Source organism: Pongo pygmaeus, chromosome 1 (assembly GCF_028885625.2).
Source record: "Pongo pygmaeus isolate AG05252 chromosome 1, NHGRI_mPonPyg2-v2.0_pri, whole genome shotgun sequence".
Lineage (NCBI taxonomy): Eukaryota > Metazoa > Chordata > Mammalia > Primates > Hominidae > Pongo > Pongo pygmaeus.
Genome location: NC_072373.2, coordinates 176,506,270 through 176,524,996, shown reverse-complemented (window position 1 = coordinate 176,524,996; position 18,727 = coordinate 176,506,270). Strand labels below are relative to the sequence as shown.

The following is an 18,727-nucleotide window of genomic DNA, read 5'->3' as shown; positions in this document are numbered from 1 at the left end:
AGCCGAGATTGTGCCACTACACTCCAGCCTGGACAACAGAGCGAGACTCTGTCTCAAAAATAAATAAATAAATAAAGAGTGACACATGGTGGGGAAAATCAGCCCTGATTACTTTAAGAAGTTGGGGGCTGGGCATGGTGGCTCATTCCCATAATCCCAGCATTTTGAGAGGTCAAGGAAGGAGGACTGTTTAAGGTCAAGAGTTCAAGACCAGCCTGGGCAACATAAGGAGACGCTATAACAGTCACAAAATTTGCCGGGTTTGGGTGGCACGCCTGTAGTCCTAACTACTCTTGCTGAGGTGAGAGGATGGCTTGAGCCCAGGAGTTTGAGGCTGCAGTGAGCTATGATCACACCACTGTCCTCCAGCCTGGTGATAGAGGAAGGAAACCCCGTCTCAATTATTTAAAAAAGAAAAGGTCTTGGGTGTGTTTTAAAACACTTTCCAACTCTGAGCTCTATGATTCTTCTTTCAGTTTCTCCAATGAGCCATGCTGTCTCTGGCTTCTGGGCCTTTGGCCGTGTGGTTCCTTCCAACAGGACACTATCCCCACTTTGGCCAGCTGACTGCTTGCCGTCTTTCTGGTTTCAGCATAGAAATCACTTCCTCAGTGAAGTCCTCTTGACTTCTCTAACCAGAATTAGCTTCCCCTTCTCCCTGCTCTCATAGCCCACACACACCCTCTGCCTCTGGACTTCATTTAGGAAATGGTAGTTTTTTGTTTACTTGTCTATTCCCCGCACTAGACCATGACTTCCTTGAGAGAAGAGCGTGTTTTATTTATCACTCTATGCCCAGTGCTAAGGGGAGTTGCAGGCCCCAGGTTTTGTTAGGAATGGTCCCAGTTCTGTCTCTGCCCTGGGAGGTTTCAGATCCATATCCCCTGGGGAGGGCCCTGACTACAGAAATAGTCAACCACCAGCTAGATGCCAGGATTGGGGGCCGGGCGCGGTGGCTCAAGCCTGTAATCCCAGCACTTTTGGAGGCCAAGGCGGGTGGGTCATCTGAGGTCAGGAGTTCGAGACCAGCCTGACCAACACAGTGAAACCCTGTCTCTACTAAAAATACAAAAATTAGCCAGGCGTGGTGGCAGGCGCCTGTAATCCCAGCTACTCAGGAGGTTGAGGCAGGATAACTGCTTGAACCTGGGAGTCAGAGGTTGCAGTGAGCCGATATCGTGCCACTGCGCTCCAGCCTGGGCGACAGAGCGAGACTCCATCTCCAGCAACAACAACAAAAAACCATGGATGTTTGTTGGGAAAACAAAGATGTTTGTTGGGAAAAACATCTTTCATTAGTAAAAGAAGAGTTTGTGTATAAAGAATAACTAATAGCCAAACCTATTGACTTGTGAGAGAGCGTCTAACAGGGTCTCTTTAAGTGTGGTCTTTTTAAGTACTTGTTTTTTAAAAAATTAATCAGAGGGAGAATTTAAGATGTGGAATCTACCAATCCAAGAATCTCTCAAAAGCTCAGGCAAAGAATCGGAAATGATAATGATTAAAACAGACCTTTGTGCACCTGGTTAGGAATTTTCTATCTCATGACAGAAAGGCAAACATCTTCTGACCTGACTCCTTCCCCTGGCCCGGGGTTGGCTGCTCCTACCCTGCAACTTCATTCAGCTCCGCCCAGTGTCGCCTGGCTGCAGCCTCTCTGCCCATAGGCCTCAGAGCTTACTCTGGCTGTGCCGAGATGGGGCTGCCCCAGCCAGGGCTGTGGCTGAAGAGGCTCTGGGTGCTCTTGGAGGTGGCTGTGCATGTGGTCGTGGGTAAAGTGCTTCTGATATTGTTTCCAGACAGAGTCAAGCGGAACATCCTGGCCATGGGCGAGAAGACGGGTATGACCAGGAACCCCCATTTCAGCCACGACAACTGGATCCCGACCTTTTTCAGCACCCAGTATTTCTGGTTCGTCTTGAAGGTCCGTTGGCAGCGACTAGAGGACACGACTGAGACAGGGGGTCTGGCCCCAAACTGCCCGGTGGTCCGCCTCTCAGGACAGAGGTGCAACATTTGGGAGTTTATGCAAGGTCAGGAGGCTGCCACACAGAGGGGTGCTTGAAATAGTGGTAGAGGGGGATGAAGAGATGGGTTGGAAAGTTCTGAATTCTCCTACTACTTTTGCTGCTCTTTTTGGACCTTCTTGTCCTCTTCCTGCTTCCTGAAACTAGAACTTCTTGTGGATTGTTTCTGTAAGTAACATCACCACCTTCCCAGGCACTCAAATCACAAACCATCCTGTCTGGTATTTCAGCCCCTGGAACACTGCTCTCACTGTACAGGCTGATCTGCCTGGGCTGCTCTTTGCCCACCTCTCTGCCTGGTTGACTCTTGTTCAATCTTCAGACTGTTGCTCAGTGACACTTCTTTCAAGAAGCCAAGCCCAACTCCCCCATACTAGGTTACCCTCTCTCATCTGCCTGCTTAACATCCTAAACTTTTCTTTATTACACCTGTCGCGGTTTGTAATTATGTACGGCTGGCTAGGATTCATGTCTGCTTCCCTCACTAGCCTGCAAACTCAATGCAAGTCGAGACCGTTGCTCTCACCCACTATTACACCCATGCCTGATGCTGGCACATGGTAGCTGCTCAGTAAATACTTGTTAAAGAGCTCTCGGCCGGGCATGATGGTTCACGCCTGTAATCCCGGCACTTTGGGAGATTGAGGCTGGCAGATCACAAGGTCAGGAGTTCGAGGCTGGCAGATCACGAGGTCAGGAGTTCGAGACCATCCTGGCCAACATGATGAAACCCTGTCTCTACTAAAAATACAAAAATTAGCCAGGCGTGGTGGTGTGCACCTGTAGTCCCAGCTACTCGGGAGGCTGAGGCAGAAGAATCGCTTGAACCCGGGTGGCGGAGATTGCAGTGAGTCGAGATCGTGCCGCTGCATTCCAGCCTGAGCGACGGAGTGAGACTCCGTCACAAAAAAAAAAAAAAAAAAAAAAAAAAAAAGTCTCAGTTTTCTCTAACTCCACCCACTCCCCAGTCCAGGAAAACCAGTTTCATCTACCTGAGTTCTTGGCCGCTCCAGTTTTCTCTTTTTTGTCCTCCCAGCTTCTCTTCCTGCCAGAACTTCCTTCTCCCCCACTTGCCCACTCAGCCAGCCCAGTTTGTGAATGGCTCTTCTCTGAGTACATAGCAGCTCAAGCACTTTCAGCAGCTCCCCTCTGCATTTAGGATGAAGCCCAGGCTCAGCCTTGGATTCCAGGTCCTCCGTGGTCAGGCTCCAGCTTTTCTTCTCAATTCTACCTCTGAGCTCTCCGCCACACTCATTTCTTTCGGACAAACTGTTGGGCCTTGTACATCTCTTGTACTTTCCCTTGTTTTTGCCTTTGCTGATATCGGCTGGTCGGGAATGCCCTTCCCCTCTCCATCACCATCTAAATCCCCTTCATTCATGTGGGTCCAGCTCTCCTGCCGCCTTGTCCTCCGTGAAGCCACCTCAGCTCCCTACAGCTAGGCATGTGCTCTCTCCCTTCGGCTCATGGCTGTCTGTCTGCACCTCTCCTTGGACACTGCTGCTTCCTGCTCAGCACCTGGTACCTAAGCACAAGTCTTATTTCCCTGCCCAATGGACAGCCTCAGGAGAGGGTGTGTGTCTGATTTATCTCTGGATTCCTCAGCATGCTTGGCCCAGGGCCTAGATGCAGCAGGTAGAGAAGGCACCTGAGGCAGTTGGTTTATTCCGTGTTTTTCTTGTTTTTCTCTTTTTTTTTTTTTTTTTTTTTTTTTTGAGACAGGGTCGCACTCTACTGCCCAGGCTGGAATGTAGTGGTATGATCATGACTCACTGCATCCTTGATTTCCCAGGCTCAAGCCATCCTCCCACCTTAGCCTCCTTAGTACCTGGGACTACAAGTGCACACCACAATGCTCAGCTAATTTTTGCATTTTTTGTAGAGGTGGGGTTTCACCATGTTGCCCAGGCTGGTCTCGAACTCCTGGACTCAAGTGATCCACCCACTTCGGCCTTCCAAAATGCTGAGATTACAGGCATGAGCCACTGTGCCTGGCCTATCCTGTGTTTTTGAAAGCATGTTCTTTAGAACCTAAGTTCCACAGATATGCTTTACTATGTAGTGTTGCCTGGTCAAAGTAGTTGGGAAACCCTGAATACTATATCCTCCTCCTGGAATTTCATGTGCACATGAGCGTATGCACATGAGGAGTTTACAGTTCCATAGAACAGATGGAGGTAATAAACAAATCCTTACAGTCCTACGAAATGAGGGAGGCTATAAAAAATAGAACTTTTGCCTGGAGGACTTGGAAGGTTTCCTAGAGGAGGTGGCTCTGGAACTAGGTCTTGAAGAATGAGTCAGATTTTTGTAGCCTGACAAGGAAAAAGGGAAGAATGTTTCAGAGGGGAAGGCAGGAGCTTCTTTTGTTTTTGTTGTTCATTCATAATTTTAAACCACAGTGCACAAATGACCTCAGTTTATTTAACAAATGTTCACTAATTCCGCTGGTAGTAAGAGCAATGGTAATAACTAACTTACCACATGCCCATGTGCCAAGCACTGTAACAGAACCAGGCCAATTTGCTGAATGCCAATCATCGGCAGATCAGTTCCCTGAAAGCCAGCTTGCCTCATGGCCAATTCACGGAATGTACTTGCATCATGTAACGTCCACTTTCAGTGAGGCAGTTTACATTTTAAAGACTGTTGAATTTGGTCTGAGCCCCGTGGCTCACGCCTTTAATTCCAGCACTTTGGGAGGCTGAGGCGGGCAGATCACTTGAGGTCAGGAGTTCAAGACCAGCCTGGCCAACATGATGAAACCCCGTCTCTATTAAAAATACAAAAATCAGCCAGGTATGGTGGCATGCACCTGTAATACTAGCTACTCAGAAGGCTGAGGCATGAGAATCACTTGAACCCAGGAGGCAGAAGTTGCAGTGAGCTGAGATCGCACCACTGCACTCCAGCCTGGGTGACACAGCGAGACTCTGTCTTAAAATAAAATAAAATAAAATAAAACAAAATATAAAATAAAATTTAAAAAAAACTGTTCGATTTGTCTCTGCTCCCTGCTGCTGCAGCTGAGACTGAAAATTGGTAAGAGTGACCAGATGCAGTGGCCCATGCCTGTAATCCCGGCACTCTGAGCGGCTGAGTGGGAGGATTGCTTGAGCCCAGGAGTTCAAGAACAGCCTGTGCAACAGAGTGGAACCCTGTCTCTACAAAATATTTAAAAATTAGTGGGATGAGGTGGTGTGAGCCTGTAGTCCCAGCTACTCAGGAGGCTGAGTTGGGAGGGTCACTTAAGCCCAGGAGGTCGAGGCTTCAGTGAGCCATGTTCATACTAGTGCACTCCAGCCTAGGTGACAGAGTTAAGACCTTGTCTCAAAAATAAATAAATAAAATAAAAATTTTTTAATGGTAAGAGGAGGGGACTGAAGCAAAAGAAAAATCTATTTGCAAAATAGAGTTTACTTTCAACACATTAACCCAAAGTCCCCTGAAATCATAGGTACTAACAATACAGAAATAAACACCATGGGCCTCTGCCCTGGAAGGCCTCATAAACCAGAGTGAGAGATGGCATGGTGACAGGGAAGCAGAGGGCGCTGGGGGAAGGAACCCTGTCAAGAGTAGGGTAAGGAGGTGGCCGAGGGAAAGCTTCCTGGAGGAGAGGATGGTGAGCTGATTGTGTAGGGACAGTGAAACCTTGGGGTGGGTGAAGAAGAGGGCCATGGGAAGCAGGGCAAGGCAGAGAGGAGGAGCAGCAGAGGTCTGAGATGTGGAGGAGCAACATTCAGTTTGGCACAAGTGGGGTCCCAGAGGCAGGAAGGGGTGAAGGAGGAGGCTGAAGGCATCATCAGGAACCAGAGCTTACGGGGCCTTGTGTGTCGTAGCTGCAGGTTGACTTTATCCTGAGAGTACTGGTGAGTTCTGGAAGGGTTTCCAAGAGAGAAGGAAACATGATCAGTTCTGCTTATTAGAAAGACATTGGCCGAGCATGGTGGCTCACACCTGTAATCCCAGCACTTTAGGAGGCCGAGGCCAGTGGATCACTTGATGTCAGGAGTTCAAGACCAGCCTGGCCAACCTGATGAAATCCTGTCTCTACTAAAAATACAAAAATTAGCCGGGCATCGTGGCATGCACCTGTAATCCCAGCTACTCGGGAGGCTGAGGCAGGAGAATTGCTTGAACCCGGGAGGCAGAGTTTGTAATGAGCTGAGATCGTGCCACTGTACTCCAGCCTGGGCAACAAAGCGAGACTCTGTCTCAAAAAAAAAAAAAAAAAAAAAAAAGACATGTTGTAACTACTTTGGAAACCCACCAGGCCACCAAAAAGCTCTGTTGTATGCTTTGGGTATAAACTCTGAACTCAGAGCCAGAGGCAGAGAGACATGAAGAATCTTTACTGATAATCTAAAGTAACTGCTTCATTTTTGAGATGCAAAGGTCCAGAGAGGTGAATGACTCGCTTAGAGTCACACAGTGAGTTCTTAGAAGAGCCAGAACTAGACTTCTGACTCAGCTCGTGCACTTGCTGCTACTGGATAAGACAGCAGGAGCTCAGGGAAACTCTCAGCCACCTCCAGCCCTCTGTGTGTCCACGCACACGCACACACACACAATATACACACACTCTTGGACACACACAGAACAAAACATCAAGTAACTGGCATGGTGTGGCAGAAAGCAAGTTCTGGATGATTTACTTTCTGGATACCTGAGAGTTAATCTGAAATTGGCTTTATTTCAGCCCCTGTTTAAAATCTTCTAACATCTTTCCAAGTGTACTTACAAGTGTTGTCCAATAACTATAAATAGAATTTCTCTGCTGAGAGATCCTGACGTGTGGGGTAATTTACTGATCTGGGCTGTTTTCCCATTTATACAAAGGAGTTGGACTTGATAGTCTTCACTGGATGCTCGAAATGGTGTTCTCTGCACTGTGGTCTGTGGACATGGGCGGGGTGCCAGCCCCCATGCACCCATCCTTTACCTCTCTGCTGCTGAGGAAAGCAGAGAGCTTAGTTTAAACTTTGCCCTCAATACTGACCACTGTACCCAACCACACTATAAATAATTAAACAAATGGCTCTGTCTCTTCCAGGGTCTGAATCAGTGGATGTTGAGTTTTTTTCCCAATTAAAAACAAAATTTCATACAGCTGATACTTAGAGTCGATCATGACCATAAGTCTTTCAGGTTCTTTATTTTTTATTTTTATTGAGATGGGGTCTCATTCTGTTGCCCAGGCTGGAGTGCAATGGCACGATCGTAGCTCACAGCAGCCTCATTCCTGGGCTCAAGCGGTCTTGCTGCCTCAGCCTCCCAAGTAGCTGGGACTAGACATGTGTCACCACGCCTGGATAATTTTTTTTTAAGAGACGGGGTCCTGCTATGTTGCCCAGGCTTTTTGGGTTCCTACCTAAAGAGTGACAGAGTGACACTCTGGGGTCATTGGAGGCCAGTGACCGCCACTTGGCCACAATTGACCTCTGAGCTGCCCTCCTGAAGCCTGGGCCTCCTTGTCACATGGGTGAGAAATCATAGTGCAGTCAACCAGCAGAGACTGAGGCCACTCAACGCCTCCTCAGGCCTCTTAAGAAAAAGTCTGACCCAAGGACGAGGAGAGCTGCTTCGTATGTCCAGTGAAACTAGTCTGCTTTCCTCTCATATGCTAAAAATTGAGAATATAAGCCAATTTTGTTTATTCTTTTACTTAGCCACCAGGAAACTCAGAGTCAAAATATAGCTCAGTTATAACAAATGCATGGGACCTATGGCCTGTGTGTATTCCGTTTTCCCCTCCTGTTCTACGCCTCCTGGAGGGACATGATTAAAAAAAATTTTGGCCAGGCGCAGTGGCTCATGCCTGTAATCCCAGCACTTTGGGAGGCCAAGGCCGGTGAATCACTTGAGGTCAGGAGTTCGAGACCAGCCTGGCCAACATGGAGAAACCCTGTCTCTACCAAAAATACAAAAATTAGCCAGGCATGGTGGCACGCGCTTGTAATCCCAGCTACTTGGGAGGCTGAGGCAGGAGAATTCCTTGAACTTGGGAGGCAGAGGTTGCAGTGAGCTGAGATCATGTTTTTGCACTACAGCCTGGGCGACAGAGGAAAACTCCATCTCAAAAATAAAAAATAAAAAAATTCTATTTAATGTGTTAGTATAGGTGTAAGGAGCTTTAAATTCTTTGCAGAACACGGAGGGGGTATAGTTAACCAAATAAACCACATGCAAGTTAAGATGCCCTCTACTCCCCATCTATCTGCAAACCCTGTCAATTCTGCCTTCTGCCCAGCTCCACTGCCCCACACTAGCTAGCTCAGGCTCCCGTTCTCTCTCTCTCTCTTATAGAGACAGGGTCTCATTCTGTGGCCCAGGCTGAAGTGCAATGGCACAATCACAGCTGACTACAGCCTCAACCTCTTGGGCTTAATGGACCCTCCGGCCTCAGCTTCTTGAGTAGCTGGGGCTACAGGCACACACTACCAGGGCCAGCTAATTTTTTTTTTTTTTTTCAGAGATAAGGTCTCGCTGTGTTGCCCAGGGTGGTCTTGAACTCATGGGCTCAAGTGATCCTCCTGCCTCGGCCTCCCAAAGTGCTGGGATTACAGGTGTGAGCTACTGCATCCAGGCCTATTGTCTTTCATGTAGACTTCTCCAGTGCCCCCTAACTGCTTATCCCTCACTTTCATTTTCACTCTTAGTCCTTTCTCCACAGACCAGCCAGAGTGATCTTCAAGTGTAAATCTGGTCATTACATGCCCCTGCTGTAGCAGTCAGGGTTCTGGCTTGTAAGCAACAGAAGCTGCCTCTGGTTTTCTTGGTCACACACACATATGTACATAAAGGAACATACTGGAAAGACGTTGAGTGCTTTCCAGAAACAATACCAGCTGGTCTTGATTGGACTGTCTTTCAGCATCAATAGTTGGGCCTGGATCCTGCTGTCATTGTGGTTGCCATGGGAACCCATCACCATCCCTTACAGGGGCACCACAACTGGGCTGTGGATGAATTCTGCCATCTCAATGACTCCCAGAATCAAAGATCTATGTGGAAGGGTATAATTAGCCCAGCTGGGGTCACTGCCTGAGCCCTGGCTGCCAGGGGTGGAGTGCGAACCTGGCCCTTCTGTCTTCCATAGAGCAAGGCTGGGCACACTGTTTCATAAATAGAATACAAAACAGGGAATTCTAAGTAGGAAGGAGAGTTAGGAGCTGGGCAGCCAAAACTGCAACAAATGAGTCAGATATAGTCAAGTGTGCCTATAGTTCCAGCTACTCAGAAGGCTGAGGCAAGAGGATCACTTGAGCCCAGAAGTTCAAGGCTGTAGTGTATTATGATGGCACCTGTGAATAGCCACTGCATTCCAGTCTGGGCAACATAACAAGATCTTGTCTCTTAAAAAAAAAGAAAAGAAAAGAAAAGAAAATATGCAGCAATATTCACCACCCTTGCTTTATATTCCTATGATAGCCCACATACCTAGGATAAAATCCAGATTCTTTACAAAGGCTTATGGGAGCCTGCCCGCTCTGGTCCATCCCTAACTCTCTAACCCTTCTCTTGTTGCTCTCTATGCCTGGTTCCTGCCAGTGGTTTTGTGGGGCCTTGAACACACCAAGTTTGGTCCCTCCTTGGGGGCTCTGTGCGAGTCTCTTTGGCTAGAATCCCTTTCTCCCTTTTCCCATGGCTGGTTCTCTCCTGTCTTTCATTTCTCAGGTTAAATGGCAGCTCCTCAAAGGCCTGCCCTGCCCTGCCTGTCTAAAGTAGGTCACTCCTTTATAGCCTCTCTCGTAACACTGATCACAATTTGAAACTTCTTCATTTACGCATTTACTTACTTTTTTTTTGCCTGTCTCCCCATTAAGAAGACTTCAAACTGCACACAGCCAGAGAGCTGCTGGTCTCATTCTCTGCCGAATCCCCAGTGTGTGGCAGGGAGACTTGCATATTTTAAGTGCTGAATAAATACTTGTAGATAGGATGAGAGTATGCTACATTCTGGAGATTCGAGGATGAATGAGGAACAGGCCCTGCCCTCAGGGGACAATGAGTAGGGGGGTTTGGGGGTATGTGGACACTTAAACAGGCCATGTCACAGTGCAAGACCAGCCATGCTCCAATAAATGTATGGTAAGGGCTCAACAATGTCAGCTCTGGCCGTAAGAAACCACAGGAGGCCGGCTGCTCCCCTGAGTTGTCCTTGGTCTAGGATCGGGAGTTACAGAAGGCTTCCACCCAGGGCTGGCTTCATGGACATGAGACCAGTGAATCACACAGGGACCTACACTCAAAAGGGCCTCGTCCTTGGGATTTAATGTTCTGCAGCAGCTGTCTTGAATTTTTGTTGCTGTTGTTGTTTTTAGCACACCAGAGTTGCAAATTATGTCTTGAAATTCTTCCTAATTTTATCTCTGAATCTGCATTTTGTACAATGGAGCATGCCCCGAGGACTTGGAGCCTCTGCTCGCACAGGCTCCTGCCTTCCACAGCCTCCCTGCCCCTCCAGGACATGTTCTCTAAGGCCCACTGTCCCATCCCCAGGTGCTCCTTCCTGCTCCCACCCAGTGACTGCTGCCATCTCCTGACCCCAGAGTGGGCCTGGATACAGATATGAGGAAGGTGGGGGTCAGGTGTCACATTCCCCCAGTGTCGCATGGCAGCTGTCCCCATCCCAGGCTTGCAGTGCCATAGTGCAATTCGCCAAGTGACTGAGGGTGGGGGAAGCCTCTTGCCCACCCTTTCCCCCATCAAGGTACCTAGTATGTTCCTTACAGAGGTTGCAATGCCCTGTGGGTGCGGTGGTGGACAGGTGGGAAGAGGCCATGTCTGGCTCAACTTCTGTGATGCTGGGCGGGGCATGGCATGTTGGTCTGGTGGCTGGAGGGAAAGGGAAGCACACACACACTCAGTCTCTGGGGTGCTGGGTAGCTGTGAGGATCTGCTCTCACTCTATGAATATCCCTGTGCCAGGGGAGTATGACATTAAATAGCAACTAAAAGACACGATGCCAGGTCAAGAGAGTGATACAGAAGATTAGAAATGTCTTTGTATTTTAGGCTAGGCACGGTGGCTCAGGCCTGTAATCCCAGCACTTTGGGAGGCCGAGGCTGGCGGATCACTTGAGGTCAGGAGTCTGAGACCAGCCTGGCCAACATAGTGAAACCCCATCTCTACTAAAAATACAAAAATTATCCAGGCGTGGTGGTGCACACCTGGAGTCCCAGCTCCTCAGGAGGCTGAGGCAGGAGAATCTCTTGAACCTCGGAGGCGGAGTTTGCAGTGAGTTGAGATCACACCATTGCACTCCAGCCTGGGTGAGACTCCATCTCAAAAAAATAAAAAAGAAAGAAACGTCTTTATATTTTAACAAATTTAGTGGCACTTTCCCCCACTTTTTGAACAAGGAACCCTGCATTTTCATTTGGCAGCAGGCCCAGCAAATTATGCAGCTGGTCCTGCTCCTGGCGTTCACTCTCTTTGTGGAGCTGCCTTCGGTGCCTCCCTACTTCATAGCTCAGGGAGGAGATACAAGCTCATAGCAACAGCTTACATTTATTAAGCACCTACTATGGGCCAGGAACCAGTTTAAGCCCTTATCTCTATTAATTTATTTAATCCTCCTAACAGTGCTACAAAGTATTATTATACCCCCTTTGTGGATGAGGAAACTGAAGTGCTATGAATAGAAAGAGCACTGAATTGAGAGTTCAGAAACCCGAATGTTCATTTTAACTCCTCACTGACCTGCTGTGTGACCTGGAGCAAGTGTGTAAAACTCAGTTTCTTTGTCTATAAAATGGGGGAAAAAATTACCAACCTTACAGTATTACTAATCCCATCGCATGAGAGAATGGATGCATACCTGCCTTATAAACTGCATGAAAGGGACTCCTCTTATATTTAAACTACTATGCAGCAACTGCAGGTGGTCCACTGAGACCACCTAAAAAAAATCTCTCATTTTAGAGAGGAGTAAACCAGCTCCAGCCCCTGCTAAGTCATGCTCTCTAGGCGTTGGGCCCCAGTGCCTAGGACCCATCCTAGGGTGCGGGGCAGGGGCAATAAAAATAACAGAATTGAACACAGGAGTGAAAATGGTGCTTGTAAAAGAAAGCTGTGTGTAGATTCTCAGTTTGTGATGGTTGTTGCTGTTTCAGGTAATAGGCCACTGGTGCTGAATTTTGGAAGTTGTACCTGACCTTCATTTATGTTCAAATTTGACCAATTCAAGAGGCTTATTGAAGACTTTAGTTCCATAGCAGATTTTCTCGTCATTTACATTGAAGAAGCACATGCATCAGGTACAGAAAGATTCTCTGCCTCTTCTACCTCTTCCCACTCTCTTTTCTCTCTCCCTTTTCCCCAGGCCCCATCTCAAGGTTGGGAGGTGGAAGGAGGAAGAGGAGGGGAGAGGGAAAGAGCCGCTATTGACTGAGCACCCACCACTCCCAGGCCCTGCACTGGGCTAACCTCACAGTCTGTGCTTTCAATCAGGGTACAGAGAGCAGAACACCTGGAGTGACAGGGTCTGGCTAGGAGAGAATTCTAACATTTTGATCAGATAAATAGGGAAGTCAAGGGAGAAGAACTGATTTGAACACATTTACAAGGAATTCAGACCCAAAATGCCACAGGTGAAATGACAGCCATATGGCTTTTTTTTTTTTTTTTTTTTTTTTTTTTTGAGACAGGGTCTTGTTCTGTCACCTGAGCTGGGGCTGGAATGCAGTAGCACTCACATGGCTCACTGCGGCCTCAACCTCCTGAGCTAAATCGATCCTCTTGCCTTAGCCTTCCAAGTAGCTGGAACTACAGGCATAAGCCACCATGCCCAGCTAGTTTTTTGTATTTTTTGTAGAAACAGAGTTTCACCATGTTACTTGGGCTGGTCTCAAACTCCTAGGTTCAAACAATCTGCCCACCTTGGCCTCCCAAAGTGCTGGGATTACAGGCGTGAGCCACTGCGCCCAGCCTATATTTGTATTTTTGAAAGAACACTGTGGTGAAGAATTAGGAGAAAAAGTAGTACTTAAACTCAGTATGAATTAGAATCATCTGGAAGGCTGTTAAAACGCAGATGTCTGGGTCCCATTCCTAGTCCATCCAGGCTGACGCCTAGGGTTTGCACTACTTAACAAGCTTCCAGGTGATGCTGATGCTGTTAGTCTGGGGACACACACTTAGAGAACTACTGATCTAAACCCTTGCCTCTCCAAGTATGGTCTAGGCGCCAGCAGTCTTGGCATCCTGGGAGTTAGATGGACTCTCAGTTCCACCTTCGACAGACCGAATCAGAATCTTCCTATAACAAGGTCCCCAAATGATTCATGCACATTCAAGATCAAGGAGTGCTGGTTTATTGGACTATTTCACATTGAAGAGCAGGGGTCTGGCAGACAGGAGCCCTGGGCTTCAGTTCTGGATCAATCACTAATTCCTGATGTGACCTTGCACATTCAACCATAATAGGAAACCAGGCCAAATCATTGCCAAGGGCTCCTCTGAGAACCTCAGTTAAAAGTGAGGGGCTATTTAGTCTGCAGGAAGTGTGTGCTGTGTCAATGGGACTTGGTGCCTGGTCTTTCTCTTGTAGATGGCTGGGCTTTTAAGAACAACATGGACATCAGAAATCACCAGAACCTTCAGGACCGCCTGCAGGCAGCCCATCTACTGCTGGCCAGGAGTCCCCAGTGCCCTGTGGTGGTGGACACCATGCAGAACCAGAGCAGCCAGCTCTACGCAGCACTGCCTGAGAGGCTCTACGTAATCCAGGAGGGCAGGATCCTCTACAAGGTGGTGACCTGGGGACAGGGGGCCCAGGGAGGGCAAGGGCAAAGAGAAGGCTTTGCATCAAGCAGAACTGGATTCAAATCACCACTCAGCCATTTACCAGCCACGTGACAATGGGCGAGTGCTTTCACTTCTTGGAGTTCCTTCAATTTCCTCTTCTGCAAAATGGGAATGTTGGTCTCCACCTCACAGGGGATGAAATAATGCACGCAAAAGTCCCTAGCATTTGGACTGGAGCTGCATCCTCCTGGCTTCCTTTTGAACCCAGATGATGGCCCAGTCCTGGTCTGGTTTCAAACTCAGAGACAGAGAATGTTGTTTTTGTTTTCTGTTTTTTGGGTTTCTTTCTTTCTTTCCTTTTTTTTTTTTTTTTTGAGACAGAATCTCACTCTGTTGCCCAGGCTGGAGTGCAGAGGGGTGACCTTGGCTCACTGCAACCTCCACCTCCCGGGTTCAAGCAATTCTCCTGCCTCAGCCTCCCAAGTAGCTGAGACTATAGGCACACACCACGCCCAGCTAATTTTTGTATTTTTAGTAGAGATGGGGTTTCGCCATGTTAGCCAGGCTGGTCTTGAACTCCTGGCCTCAAGTGATCTGCCCGCCTTGGCCTTCCAAAGTGTTGGGATAACAGGCGTCAGCCACCGTGCCCGGTCTGTTTTTGTTTTATAAACAATGCTCAGAGAGGGGAATTGACTTGTCCAAGGTCACACTGGGCAAGGCTCTGATTTCAATTCTAAATCCCCTGATCGGGTGGGCCAGAAATGAGAAGGTCTGAAGCTGCTAACATCTGGGGCAGGCCTGAACCAGGGCTGGCAAGGTAGAAGTCTCAAGGGGAATGGAACTCATGGTTTGGAGCTGGAAATGCTGGACGCAGGGATGTGAGGCAGAAATGTATTTCAGGCTCCCTTTCTTGTGATTGCTTCCTCTCGAAAGTTCCAGCCTGGTCAGGGTGAGGGAGGTAAGTGCACAGCCTCTGACTCTTTAGACACAGTTGGCTTGGCCTCCCTTAAGAAGGTAGAAACTACGTTTTAAAGCTATTGAAGGGATTTCAAGCTTTGGGGAGCAGATGAAACCAAGTATGTGGATGCTCCTCTGTCCACAGATCAAGATCAAGCTGACCCTACTTATTCAGATAAAACAAGCAAAAACTCGCAGGCAAATTCCCATGGTGCAAGGGTCACAGTAGAAGAATGTGGGTCCCTCATCCTTTCGCGTACCTTGGGACATGGTTCAGGCATGATTGAGGCACCCTGGGCACTGAATCCCTACCTTGGGTTAGGCCCTGTGCAAATACCGGAAACACAAAAATGAATTGAAAATGACTCATACCTACCCGGGCGTGGTGGTTCACGCCTGTAATCCCAGCACTTTGGGAGGCCGAGGCAGGCTGATCACCTGAGGTTGGGAGTTGGAGACCAGCCTGACCAACATAGTGAAACCCTGTCTCTACTAAAAATACAAAATTAGCTAGGCGTAGTGGCGCATGCCTGTGATACCAGCTACTTGAGAGGCTGAGGCAGAATCAATCGCTTGTACCCAGGAGGCAGAGGCTGCGGTGAGCGGAGATCACACCATTGCACTCCAGCCTGAGCGACAAGAGTGAAACGCTGTCTCGAAAAAAAAAAAAAAAAATGACCGGCCAGGTGCAGTGGCTCACGCCTGTAATCCCAGCACGTTGGGAGGCCGAGGCAGGTGGATCACGAGGTCATGAGTTCGAGACCAGCCTGACCAAAATGGTGAAACCCCGTGTCTAGTAAAAATACAAAAATTAGCCAGGCATGGTGGCATGTGCCTATAATCCCAGCTACTCGGGAGGCTGGGGCAGGAGAATTGCTTGAACCCGGGAGGCGGAGGTTGCAGTAAGCCGAGATCGCACCACTGCACTCCAGCCTTGGCAACAGAGCAAGACTCCATCTCAAAAAAAAAAAGAAAAAAAGAAAATGGCCCACACCCTTACTTCAAGGTACTCACAGGCTGAGGGATAAGGAAGACCCAAATAAGACTATTACAGTGTCCCAACTGCTGGGGGACTCCAGAGCAGGGGTCAGCACGTCTTTTCTGTATAGGGCCTGATAGTAAATATTTTCAACTTTGTGCCAAGTAATCCCTGTTGCAACAATTCAATTCTGCTGTTATAGCATAACAGCAGCTGCAGACAACATGCAAATGAAAGCATGTGAGGCATCAGGACAAACCTGGCTCTCAGACTGTAAGTTTTTCAACCTCTGGGGAAGGGTAGGCTTCTCAGAGGGGGCAGCAATTGCTTGGGCCTTAAAGGATAAGGAGTTGGCTTAGTGAGCACAGTGAGTGAAAATCATTGCAGTATAGGGAAGAGGGTGAGTGGAGGCACTGAGGCATAGTAGGGCAGAGTGTGAATAAACGATTGGGGACATTGGGGTTACACAGGGGTCTCATTCTGGACCAAGGGGTTTGGTCTTCAACTTAGGGCAAAGGAGAGCCACTGACGGGTTTGGAGCAGGAAAGAGACATGATTGGACCTGTACTTAGAACGTTCCCTGGCTCACGGCTGTAACTCTAGCACTTTGGGAGGCCCAGGTGGGTGGATCACCTGAGGTCAGGAGTTCAAGACCAGCCTGGCCAACATGGTGAAACCCTGTCTCTATTAAAAGTACAAAAAAATTAGCCAGGCATGGTGGTGTGCGCCTGTAATCCCAGCTACTTGTGAGGCTGAGGCACGAGAATCGTTTGAACCTGGGAGGCGGAGGTTGCAGTGAGCAAAGATTGTGCCAGTGCACTCCAGCCTGGGCAACAGAGTGAGACGCTCTCAAAAAAAAAAGAAAAGAAAAAGAAAATTCACTGGTTCCATGGCCGGGCGTGGTGGCTCACACCTGTAATCCTGGCACTTTGGGAGGCCAAGGCGGGCAGGTCACTTGAAGCCAGGAGTTTGAGACCAGCCTAGCCCACGTGGCGAAACCCTGTCTCTACTAAAAATACAAAAATTAGCCAGGCGTGGTGGAGTGTGCCTGTATTCCCTGCTACTCAGGAGGCTGAGGCAGGAGAATTGCTTGAACCTGGGAGACGGAGGTTGCAGTGAATCAAGATTGCGCCATTGCACTCCAGCCTGGGCAACAGAGCAAGACTCTGTCTCAAAAAAATAAAAAGAAAAAAAGAAAGTTCACTGGTTCCTGGTTGAAAAATGGACAGTAGGGAGCAGGGACTAAGGACTGGGGATAGCTGGGAGGGGTGGCAGCTGCCCAAGTTGTAGGATGAAAAGGGCTGACCTAGGGCAGTAGAACTGGAGAGGCAGAGATGGTTCTGAGGTAGGATGGGTAGAACTTGATGTGAAGGCTGGAGAAGAAGATTAGGCCAGTCTGAAGGTCTGATTATGGAAGAAAAGCTTATATGTACAGAACCCTTCTCTTTTTGAAAGACTATGTCACTTTATGTCCTCTAGTTTTTCTACTTCTCTCTCCAACCTTCCTGTTAACTGCTGATGCCACTGTACACACTTTCTCATCCACCTCACGGTTGCATCTGCCATTGAATTAGCCATGCTGATGGCTCCTACATAGACATCATTTGACCAGATCTTGCAACTAACCTCCAGACCTACATGTTCCTTACAAGTTGGGAATGACTGATTCATTTCTCTTGCAGGGTAAGTCTGGCCCTTGGAACTACAACCCAGAGGAAGTTCGTGCTGTTCTGGAAAAGCTCCACAGTTAATCTGGACAGATACCTCAATTCTAGGTGACCAATGGGAGGGCTTCTCAAGGCTTAGCTCTCCCTGAGACCCAGCTGGTTTTTACCCTTGACCTGTGTCCCTAGCTGAATCGTTAGCTCAGATTTTTCTGATCTAAGCAAACAACTCCCAGCTGAGGAATGCAGGCCACAGCACCCAATCAAGACAAATTGTTATTATCAGAAAATGAAGCAACACTTGAGCTGTTCAGGCCAGTTCCCTGTTGAAGAAACAGTTCCCTGTTGAAGAAAGTACAGCCTGACACTGCTCCCACTGTGGAGACCACATTCCCTGCACACCGTCTTTGAGAGAGCAGTTGCTCTCTACAGGCACACTTCTGAGGTACGTGATCTCTCTCCAGCCACTCTGATACCAAGTAATTCAAGCTGGCATTCCTTCTATTAGGGAAATTCATTTTGCCCAATTTGCATTTATGGAATTGATCATTTAAGACACTAAATTAGTTTTTAGAACCAATTGTGGGAAGAATTCCAGTTGTTAGGAAGAGATGAGGAGTTGGAAGAGGAGGGATTAGATACAAACAGGAGGAGGCAGTCATCCTCTCCTTGCCAAAAGATTTAAACCTGTCCACATTGGTGGTGATGAGGGGTGAGTTTCCATGGTAACACATCTCTAATTTTACCAGGGAAGAGGAGAGTACTCACTTTACCATCTTTGAATATATTTCATAGAAATCTAGCTCTCTGTACCCTGAAATCTTCCACTAGCCTCACTTTTCAACAGTCATCTGGAAGAGAGGGTTGGCTTCCCAAAAGCATAACCTTGACCAAGCCAAACAATAGGCACCAGCAATGCTGTCATTCAGTTATGCAGAAGCTCATATGTGAAATTCTGTTTCTCTGATTTCTTCGCAAGTCTCTTAATGGTCATTTGTGTTAGATTACATCAAACTGATGGATAACCATTGGTATTCATCTATTTTAACTCTGTGTCTTTACATATTTGTTTATGATGGCCACAGCCTAAAGTACACACGGCTGTGACTTGATTCAAAAGAAAATGTTATAAGATGCAGTAAACTAATAACAGAATTATTAAAATATATCAGGCTATTTTGGATGGCTTCAGTGTGATCTTTACATTTTCTTTTCCAATTTGTATCTGATTACCCAGTGTAATCTGACCAGCAAAAATATCATATGCTGGAAGGGCCTCATTTTGGGGGAAGAACATTCAGGCTCTATGTTACATGTTAAATGTGATTTTGTCTTATGAACTCCT

At 47.8% G+C, this 18,727-nt stretch overlaps 1 protein-coding gene across 1 annotated transcript; it reads left to right on the top strand.

Annotated features, from left to right (window-relative positions):
- Nucleotides 1-1,645: 1,645 nt before the first annotated feature.
- Nucleotides 1,646-18,634, top strand: DIO1 (iodothyronine deiodinase 1). The gene is made up of 4 exons (XM_054454805.2): nt 1,646-2,033; nt 12,150-12,293; nt 13,586-13,785; nt 17,401-18,634. Exons 1-4 carry the CDS (start codon nt 1,697-1,699, stop codon nt 17,467-17,469), a joined length of 750 nt encoding a protein of 249 aa, XP_054310780.1. The 5' UTR covers nt 1,646-1,696; the 3' UTR covers nt 17,470-18,634.
- Nucleotides 18,635-18,727: the final 93 nt, after the last annotated feature.